Source organism: Amblyomma mixtum, chromosome 6 (assembly GCF_055824585.1).
Source record: "Amblyomma mixtum isolate Tamu chromosome 6, ASM5582458v1, whole genome shotgun sequence".
NCBI classification, from domain to species: Eukaryota; Metazoa; Arthropoda; class Arachnida; order Ixodida; family Ixodidae; genus Amblyomma; species Amblyomma mixtum.
The window spans coordinates 117,138,890-117,149,009 of NC_143017.1; the positions used below are offsets into that span (position 1 = coordinate 117,138,890).

General features: G+C 45.5%; 1 protein-coding gene across 2 annotated transcripts; it reads right to left on the reverse strand.

Annotated features, from left to right (window-relative positions):
• Positions 1 to 397: 397 nt before the first annotated feature.
• Positions 398 to 10,067, reverse strand: Rheb (Ras homolog enriched in brain). 2 transcript variants are annotated; one of them, XM_089548903.1, is made up of 8 exons: positions 9,665 to 10,067; positions 8,971 to 9,042; positions 8,826 to 8,893; positions 8,369 to 8,451; positions 8,220 to 8,276; positions 6,646 to 6,693; positions 4,664 to 4,745; positions 398 to 1,482 (listed from the first exon to the last, which is right to left on the reverse strand). In XM_089548903.1, the coding sequence occupies exons 1-8, from the start codon at positions 9,711 to 9,713 to the stop codon at positions 1,393 to 1,395; spliced, it is 549 nt and encodes a 182-aa protein (XP_089405029.1). In that variant the 5' UTR covers positions 9,714 to 10,067; the 3' UTR covers positions 398 to 1,392. The 2 variants fall into 2 exon arrangements, with proteins under 2 accessions (XP_089405029.1, XP_089405030.1); XM_089548904.1 differs by lacking the exon at positions 6,646 to 6,693.
• Positions 10,068 to 10,120: the final 53 nt, after the last annotated feature.

The following is a 10,120-nucleotide window of genomic DNA, read 5'->3' on the forward strand; positions in this document are numbered from 1 at the left end:
CAGTTTACCTGCGAAAATAGCCTAGGTAGCAGTATGTACATTTCATTTTGTCTTTTCTAGCTTACAAGGGCTTCATTTCCTCTTAAGTTAGCCCCTTTCTCATTACAATGCATTAGTCTTAATACAGGCACCCTTCACTTAGCCCTCAAGAATCCTTTTAAGACGTTCTTAGCAAGTGCTGCATGGCATTAAAAATGGGAATCGATGCAGTGACATACGTGTGGCATCTCCGTGGACTGTTGCTTTTACCACCTTCATCAGAGCTATCACCCCCATTGCTGTTTACACAGCTGTCCACCTAACCACAGCAGTCCTCCACCATTCCTAGGTGTATGAGAGACTATTAGCCGACCATTAGCCAGAACTTTAAAAAAACCATTCACAGCAATCCACAAGCTGACTCTGTATCACAGTTTTATTGCGATCTGCAGATTCGGCAGTACACTGTCATTTCCATGTCATTTACACAATGTCCTTGTAGTCGCTAGCTAGCTACATCCCCTCTAGCAGTGGTAATAAAAGCTCACTGTGACGCTGTGTTGTGTACAAATCTTGAGAAGAATGAAGTAAGTACAATTTTTACATTTTTCCCCCCCAACCCCTTCCCCAAGAACGATGAAAGGTACTGGAACACATGCAGGAGCATTTCAAACACAGCCAGAGAGGCATTCTCAAACATTAACCCCAAAAGGCAGTTTCCTTTATCTAAAAACATATGCACCAAAGACACACTGCATAAACGAGTAACTGCAAAAAAGAATAACTCAAGGCACAAATCAGACAGCACTGCTCATCATTATAGTACAAACAATCTACAGTGGATTCAATACGCAAAAATATACGTCGATCAACACAGTTGTGCAAGTTACGCCCCCAGCGAGAAAATGTATGAACAGCAGAAAACCGGCATTCACGGCTGGTGGGCTCGCCTAGCTTGATGCAAGGCTGGCCAAAAGTAGCGCCTGCCTCGAACTAAACGAAAAAAAAAAAAAGCAAACTGATGTAAATCAAGCACTGCAGCTTAGATCACGCATTAACCATTGAACAGGCGAAAATTTCACCGCTATTTTTTTCTGCGGTCACGATGATGGCAAAAGGAGAAAAAAAAAATTCCGAGCAAAGCTTACACGTGCAATGAACAGCCTCCACATGTCTTCCTGATCAGCACAGTACAGTCCTATCCCGCAGCAGCTTTAAAAGCGAAGACACTGGGCCTCTTGTTTATTTCTACCGGGAGCCCCAAAAGCTTTAACGCAGTCTCTGAGCACAGTTAGCAAGGAGCCCCAAAAGCTTTAACGCAGTCTCTTAGCAGAGTCGGCATGGAGCCCCAAAAGCTTCAACGCAGTCTCTGAGCAGAGTCAGCAGCGGAGTTCATGCTGTCGAAAGAAGCCATTAGGAGATGCAGCAGGATTGCTTCTCAGGCACATTGCCGTCGGCCCTGTCAATCTGCTGAATCATGGTGCTGAAGATCTCAAACACACTCTGGAAAAAAAAAAGACAGAACTGGTCACATCTCGTGAAAAGCTGGAGCAAGCTGTGGTCTTAGCTACTCAATCTGAACGAACAAACGTAGCGTTTAAAACAGGACACAGAAAGATGAGGACAGGACGGGGCTACAACTGAATGAAATCGATAAACGAAAGACACATGAAATATCTCTCATGAAATATCACAACGCGGTAATGACACGTGCATTAGCACACCATCTATTTATCTAATGGAAAAAGAAAGAGACTTTCTAAGACGCACTTAATGTTTGTAAACAGTTTCATGACCGGTGGCTATTCCACGCCTTTTCATCTCTTTTTCTTTTTCTTTTACCGGTTTTTTCTAGTTTATCACAGTTTTGTCATTCTTTCAAGTTTGCGCATGCGTGTCTTTGCTCGAGAAGGGATGTGTCTTTCGTTTATCGATTTCATTCAGTTGTAAGTTGTAGCCCTGTCCTGTCCTCATCTTTCTGTGTCCTGTTTTAAACGCTACGTTTCTTCGTTCAGATTATGTATGACCAACTGGCCCCACAGTGTACTCTGTTAAACTTCATGTCTTAGCTACTGCCTGTCTACCTCTGGGGCTTAACACCTGCCGTCGTGGGATACATGCGAATACACAGCCTATGCTAAGCATGCCAGTCTTCCCTCCCCCCCACAGAGCTACAGCATAGCACAGCTCTCAACAACAGCCTGCAGTATTATCAATTCTCTGCTGAAACCGCCTTAAGTGTCATTAAACGGAAGAAATAATCATTTGTTTTGACTGCTGGCCTGGCATTCGGTTTAATATGAACTCATTTGCTCACATCCACACATTGTATACCATCCTTGATGCAACAGCGGAAGGAAAACAGGGACTTTTTTTTTATGCATTAAATGGTTACATGCGAGATCAATCAAGTTTCCAAAAGGGCACTCGCAAAATCCCGCACACCCACTAAGAAATAGTCCACACTAGCCACAAGGAAATAGGCGAAAGGAATTGGCACAGCCAAGCACAACTCAAACGTGCCTCTTAAATCCCAGAAAACTATGCAGCCCCCTCCAGAACTAATAATTTTACCAGTTGTGAGTGTCACCATAGAATCTGTGCATTAAAGGAGTATAGACACCTAATTCTGGTGGTATGTTTTATTCTCTACAAGGCCTGCCAGCCTTGATGCTGGCCGCCGGTGTCTGAAAACGCAATAGTATTGTTTGTTCAAGGTCATAGCAAGCCCTGTGGGTAGAGGTAATGACTGCGATACAAGCAAACTTCATCCGCTTTGGTGCTGCTCCTGCCTGATGCGGTTCGCCTGCCGTCTGCTAGCTAGCTCCGTTGCTGAAGGCGTCGCGGAAATCTAAAGTTTCTTTTATTATGGGGCCGGTTGACAGTAAAGGGGTGCCGGGTGTAGCGTCTTTATTTGAGTGCTGGCCAGTCCCGAAGCGCTAACAGCTGCGGCATCGATGCAAAACCGGCTAGGCTTAGCGGCGACTAGGGCAGTCAGGGAGCAGCGTTCCTGCAGGCCCCGGCGTTCCTGCAGGCAGCGTCGTTGCCGAAAGCTCCACTCTTGCACAGGCATGCTGTCGCTGCTCGAATTTAGGAGGCAGACTTTATGGCAGCATGGCTGTTTTGTATTTTTCTTGTGTGAACGGGAAGCAGGGTTGCCGTTGGTGGCTACTTTGCGCCAAATTGGCTACTTTTCGACCCCGTCTGGCGATGAAAATTTCACGCTGGCTCCTTGGCTACTTTCTGGCTACTTTGAACTTCTATTTTGGCGCATTTACTAGCCATTTTTTTCCAATTGCATATACAATAGCAAGCAAGAACAGAAAAGAACAATTATTTCCAAGCTTTGCTGTCCTCATTGCTGTCCTTGATGCGCGCGCGCCTCCTCGACGCATATATTCCTCCAACGAACTGGTGTCTGAAATACGCTAGCTGCAGAGTGTTAGCGGTGCACTTGATCGCACTTCATGTTTGACTTTCTGGCACGCAGCGGCATCGTACAAGGACACTTGCGGCGAATGCCCTTTTCAACACCTGGCGCAAGGAGCACTGAAAATTTTGACCCTTCCAATTTCTAATGCTGATTCAGAGCGCGTGTTCTCTTGTGTGAAGTTGACGAAAACAGAGATCCGTAACAAAATGAAGCTGGACTTGCTTATGGCGATACTGTGAATGAAATTTGGGCTACAACTCCAAGAAAAAACAGCATCATCGTTTAACGCTCCTGCTGGGTTGTTGAAGAGAGTGTGCCAAAATTACACCGGCAAGAATACTATCTACTCTAGATAAACTACGCGGGCTGAACTTTTATTTATTTGCAACGTACCTGATGCTTGAAGGCCGAGCAAGAGGCCCAAAATTCCGCGCTCTTTATTTACTCTGTGTTTTTGTGTTGATTCAAAATGATATTATTTATTGTTCATTAATAAAAGTTGCTTATAATATACTTGGCTACAAATATGGCGCCAAGATCAGGTGGCGTGGCTACTTTTGGCTACTTTTAGCTTCAGTTCTGGCTCTTTTTGAAAAATTCCCAACGGCAACCCTGACGGGAAGTAAGCCGAGCCTGCCGGCCTGTCGATCAGCCTGGATCCTGTCTGGATCACAAAAATGAGCTAAAGCTTGTTCTTGATATAAATAATAAACTGGTATAAGAAATTTGAACTGTATCATCTTTGAGGATCGCTGACGAATACTGAGTTGCTGGGAGAAGTAACAAATGTGCTACGAGCAAACTTTGTAGCGAAAGCTACATTGGCCACGAACTTGCGATTTCGCTGTGGCAGTGCTCCGAGGAGGCACAGAGACCGACCTTGAGCCGTTGCCTAGCAACCACCGCAGCTGGCGGACGCCGCGCGGCGTCATCCGCCAGCTTCCTCACAGTTGTGGCACAATTAAATCTCGACTGTTTTAGCTTTTTTTCGAGCGGTTATAACGAATTTTTTTGCCGTCCCGCTGACTTCGTTATAACGAGGGATTACTGTAGGTAATTCTGTGCTTCCAATAATAAAACAATTAGGCTACCAAGAAGAGTTCACACCACTCACTGGTCTGTTTCAGTAAGAACAGTCCTGCTTACGATGTGAGCAATCTGTGATAGAATGTTCGTGTAACAGCTGTTATGTTATATTTGTCTTCGTAATGACATCTTTTCACCATGAAAGCGGCATAAGATGTTGCTCACCTGATTCTGCTTTGCAGATGCCTCCAGGAAAGCTGCTTTCATGTACTCAGCAGCTTGCCTCCCTTCCTCGTAGCTAACAACCCTGTCACCAAAGGTAAGCACATCACCGAAGATAAGCACGTAAGGCAGAACTCATGCTCCCAGCAACATAATATATTTGCAAACACTTTTTAGCACCACTGATATTAATTTTGAGCAGACCCAACAGCACAAAACCATTGTGTGCTACTAACACAAGCATGACAAAAGTGAAGAAAAAAAAAGAAAAATTATGGGTGTCAATATGCAGGTGCAGTACTGAAAGAATATGCTTTCTCTCTAAAGATAACGATGCAATTTATCTTGCATTCAAATTAATTTTACGTTCACTTCTTGCAATGATATGCGATGTAACATCCCAAAGCTGCACGTGAGGGTCACCCTAGTGGACAGCTCCAGAAAGACGTCGACTACTTCGGGTTCATAAACATGCACTGACGTCGCACAACACTTTCCTTCTTTCTTTTCCTTCTAAGTAATTTTGAGAAACTACAAGTGTAGGAGCAGGAGATCAAGGTATTCAGCTGTGCCACCGTCTCGACACATCTCTCTCATCACTTGCCAGTTAAGCCATTGCAGCAGCGCTGCGACTGTGGCACAGGAGACAGCTCTCTCTTCGGCTTGGCAACTCATTGCGTGCCGACGTTTTGGCGTGGCACTCCGCCGCTGAGGTGAGACCTCATGGGAATACTTTCCACAAGGTCGTCCCGACCGGTCTAGGAGCTTCTCTCTTGCTCCAGTGTGGGCGAATGTTCGCTCGTAACCTTGCTGGCGAGTCGGACCTCAATTCCTTAGCGTATTTTTTTGCCAGCTGGCGTTGCTGTTGTTCCAACAATAAATGCCACTCTGTGTCAGCCAGTGTTGTTCCTTTGTTTCCCTCTGAGCAAAGCCCGCCGTGGCCTACATGCACCGTAGCACTAACGATCAGGGGGTGGGGTCGGCAGCTTTGAACTGTCAGCTGTGATTAAGCGGGGAAAATGTATTTGCACCCCGTATTTCAAACCCACAGGGCCTAGCACAAGCACTCTACTCATACCACTGCTTGCTTCTTCGTCTTCCTTGTCCATGACAGTACAATACAAAAGCCACAAAAATTTTGAAAAATGTAACAAAGAATGAAGTAAAAAAGCATTCACTGCCGCTTTCACTTCCTATAAAAGACTGTTAGCACTTGCTGGCACATCAAGGGCAAAAGTCACTGAGACCTCTTCGCTACCACAATCTCCATTTTCAGACGCTATGCCCCGCTGCATGTATGCACTATGAGGAACCCACTCTTACAGCTGACTGCCGCTACTGATTGTGTCACAGGCCCCCAGGATCAACCGGCTCACACGGCATTTTCGAGTGCTTTGCCACACTGCACTGATCCATTGTGGAAAAGCCGCCCTTGCGGCTGACTGCTGCTAGTCTCTTTTGCAGATGTTGCATGCCACCAGGCTCGGCCCGGACACGTTCATGCATTTCCGGATGCCTACTAAACATATACAATCAGATTGGCTAACTACTGAACATTCTTGCCAGGAAATCATATTATCCAGGAACATATTTCTATTGCTCACAATTTTCAGCACACGAGCCAGGAACATACCAACGAGGATTTACTATGTTAATGAACACTGGGGGGTAAAATTGTCCTAACTTGGAAAAAGTGGCACTCGAAACTGAATTTACAATTCAGCACAGCCTATTCCAAACACCTCTCTTGAAACAGCCTGGTATAAGTTAGAGACACAATCTGGCAGATATTTAAAAAAAATCCATGTTTATAAATCCGTGAGCATACTATGCAAAAGTATGACACAAAGCAATCAAGCTGTTTGCAACCAAAAGACAACCACAGTGTTAGTGACTGGGTTTAAATACTGTTCACCACATTTCTAGGCACTAAGTAAAAAAAAAAGCAGGAGAGAAAGAGAAGGTGGATCCCACTCCTGACTTACCTTTCAACCCTGAGGTCTACCTTGTTTCCAACAAGGACAATGGGAACACTGAAAGAAATGAGCCGGCAAATGACCATAACAAATAGTAGTTACTGTAATAGTAGTTACCTATACGCACCATGCACAACCCTCCTCCCCAAGAAGAAAAAAGAAGACAGTTACATCTCCAGCAACTCTACCAAGTGGGCGAATCCCAGCAGTACAGAAAGCTTTGAACTGCAGATGGGTTACAATTAAAAGTAACTCGGTCCAAGCAGTTCCATTACTTTACAGTTTTGTACCAATCATCTCGAAGTAGTTTAATCATTTCTTATATCATAAAAAAAGGAATCCGCCATGGCGGCTCAGTGGTTATGGCGCTCGGCTGCTGACCCAAAAGACCCGGGTTCGATCCCGGCCGCCGCGGCTGAATTTCGATGGAGGCGAAATGCTAGAGGCCCGTGTACTGTGCGATGTCAGTGCACGTTAAAGAACCCCAGGTGGTCGAAACTTCCGGCGCTCTTCACTACGGCGTCCCTCATAGCCTGAGTCACTTTGGGAGGTTAAACCCTAACAAACCATTTCTTCAAAGGGAATGTTTCCATCTAGAAATGATGTGCCCAGATTTGGGGGCAACTTCCTGCAGCTATGCCACAAATCTGAGCGTGACGCAACAGCTTGTACAAGTTCACCGTTGTGATGCACTCACGAGCCAACCACGGATGCACAGCAGCTGTCACCACCCGCTCGCAGCGTCCACAGCGCAGCCACACAAAGCTGTCCTTGAATACAGGAGATGCGATTCTGCTCTTACTACTGTTTAAGCACTGCACACCATGAGCCACTACTCAGGCTGCTTAATACGGCAAACTCAGGACTGCTGCTGCATGGAATACTGCATCAATTTCTGAACAGTTCAAAGGTTGGAGCTGACAAATGCAAAGAGGCCAAGGCCACAACTTAAGGCCTGACAAGAAGTGCAACTAAGTGTGCAACACTCGATGCTCTACTCCAAGAAAAATTCACTAAAAACGCACTAATTGGGAATAAAACAACCTTTTCTGGACCAGGACAACATTGACTTATTCCTTCACTGCCTATTGTTCCAAAAAAGCCTTAACACTTCCAATTCTGTAAAAAGCATCCCAGAACCAATAAAACAAGGTACTGCACCAGCTGCAAGCAAAGGTTTGCCGGACTACTTAGAACCAAGACAGACAAACACGCAAGCAATAGCTGACCGCCAAGCATTTGCCCTGACCCAATTACGCATTACTTCTCAAGCCTTCAACAAACAGACATCAATGAACAAGGCAAATGAATAATGATACTGTGGCCCCATTGGTGCCGATTCGTATTTTGGTGGTTATTGAGTCATCAAGCCCCCCCCCCATCTGACAATGATGTAGGCAAAGGAAGGCAGTATGCATCATAAAACTGCTCCTTTCAAAGCATCATCTAATATAATGTATTTTCCATCATATGAACTTCCGATTCTTCTGGCTCTGCTTTTTACGCCAATTACAGCAGCATCCTTAAACTGAGTCAATACCTAGCAAAGAAGGACCATAGTGACCTAGCAAATGAGTACTTACTGTACTTTTCCGGTCATGTCCAGGAGCTTCTCATAGAGTGCCCTGACAACTTCAAAACTAGATGGAAAAAAGAAAACAAAACACAACTAAATGTCTAAATTCAGAAGAAAATACACAGAATGGGCTAAAAGAAAATGTTTTCACTGCACCTCTTTGCAGAATTGATGGAGTAGACCAACACGTAACCATGAATGTCCATGGAATAGGACTGGGGAAATATGGAGTACTCATCCTGAAAAAGAAAATACAAAGAAGGTCCATGAAATTATAAGGAGATGATGTTTATGCTTCCGGGCTGCTTAAATTCCCTTTCCTGTGAAATAATGGCACACAAGAGATTATGCAAGCGAGAAATACATAAAGAATTTATGCTCAGTTCACAGCAGTCAATCTTGAAAACACTTTTTGAACCATCACGACTACTGCATTTTATAGTGCATGAAGCAAACCTATGCACTCAGGAACATTAACAAGACTAGCTTGGTGAGCATACATCCACATGGCTATAATTATTATCAGTATTATTTTCATAATTAACTGTGCCCAAAAATGCAGAGCTTACAATACTTAACAGCTTCATTGTACTATGCAAGTTGGACAACATACCTGCCCAGCTGTGTCTACAAGCTTGAGATGGTACTCTTGGCCTTTAACCTTCACAGTCTTGTGAAATGCTGGAAAGTACGGCAATTGTAGTGAGAGGTAGCCTGTTACTTCACTGTCTACAAAGCATAAATTGCGGAACACCTACTGTTTTCAATGGTAGGGTCGTAGGAATCCACAAACTGGTTCTCCACGAACTGAATCGTAAGCGACGACTTTCCTGCACGAGTCAAGGACGCACGTGATCATGCAACGTTCGCGCGCGGAGCTTCCACGCGCCCCTCCCACAACATGCGAGTTTGTCGGCGGCGAACTAGCTGTATATCATCCCTACATGCGCAGCCTTGCGTAACCAGCTTGTTGGAAATGCCTGAAAAGCGACATCCTGTTCTTCACCCCAGTAACGGCCACGCGCCGTAAATCATGCAGCTTTGCCTATCGAAACGGCTACATGGGGTGAATCACAAAAATCAGCAGCCAACAAAACGTTAAATTACAGGCCGCTTGAACCAAGAAAGAATCCCGATTTAGTGTTAAGAAGCCGCAAGCAGTTCCATGCAAAATGTAAAGGCCACGACAAACGATATGCGTTATCACTGCGCGGAACGCAAGATACTGATGTTGCTGCAATGCTGCAACCAGCGCCCAACACAGCAATAAAACGCAGATTTACCGGCGCACACAACGAAAGAATAAAGCCCTCAACGGTACGAGCATAACGCATGACGGTGACACATCAAATAAATCTGGCAAACGCTTCCATCTGTGCCAACCGCGAAGGGGACGGCGCGGCCTCGGGATTGCGATAAGGCGAAGTGGCTTAGGCTTAAAACATTACTCACCCACAGATCGGAAACCCATAATGGCAATTTTCCGGGACTTAGGAGCCATGTCGGCAGGCAGCGTCAGCCGTGGACCCACATTGACTCCAATCTCCTCGCGATGTTCAGCCCGCAGACGGTGCGGAGAAATGAATGATTAAGCGACGCAAAATGTAAACACCACGCTTGCGGCGGCACAAGTCGGAGTCTTCGCTGGTAACATTTTGCCGATTGGAATCGGCGACCGATGCACGGCTTACCTCGGGACTGTGCCCAGATCGAAAACGCGCAGCGCCGACGCGAAAAGTGCACTAGCAGATTTCGCACAGCACGTCCACAACAGTTTCAATGATTTGATGCGAGCGAGAAATTCCCAGCTATCACACCTCGTTTGAGCGCAAGTTGTGGTTTGGTTGCCAGACGAAAGAAATGGTGCGAAACACGCGCGAAAAGGACTCGAAGTACTCGAAGAGGTTG

What these genes read in the sequence shown, in the direction of transcription:
- Rheb (XM_089548903.1), bottom strand. Translation starts at nt 9,713, where the DNA reads ATGGCTCCTAAGTCCCGGAAAATTGCCATTATGGGTTTCCGATCTGTG. An exon ending in TCCATCAATTCTGCAAAGAG is followed by an intron (nt 8,277 to 8,368) that starts GTGCAGTGAAAA and finishes TTTTCCATCTAG; the next exon opens with TTTTGAAGTTGTCAGGGCAC. An exon ending in CATCTGCAAAGCAGAATCAG is followed by an intron (nt 1,483 to 4,663) that starts GTGAGCAACATC and finishes TTTTTTTTCCAG; the next exon opens with AGTGTGTTTGAGATCTTCAG.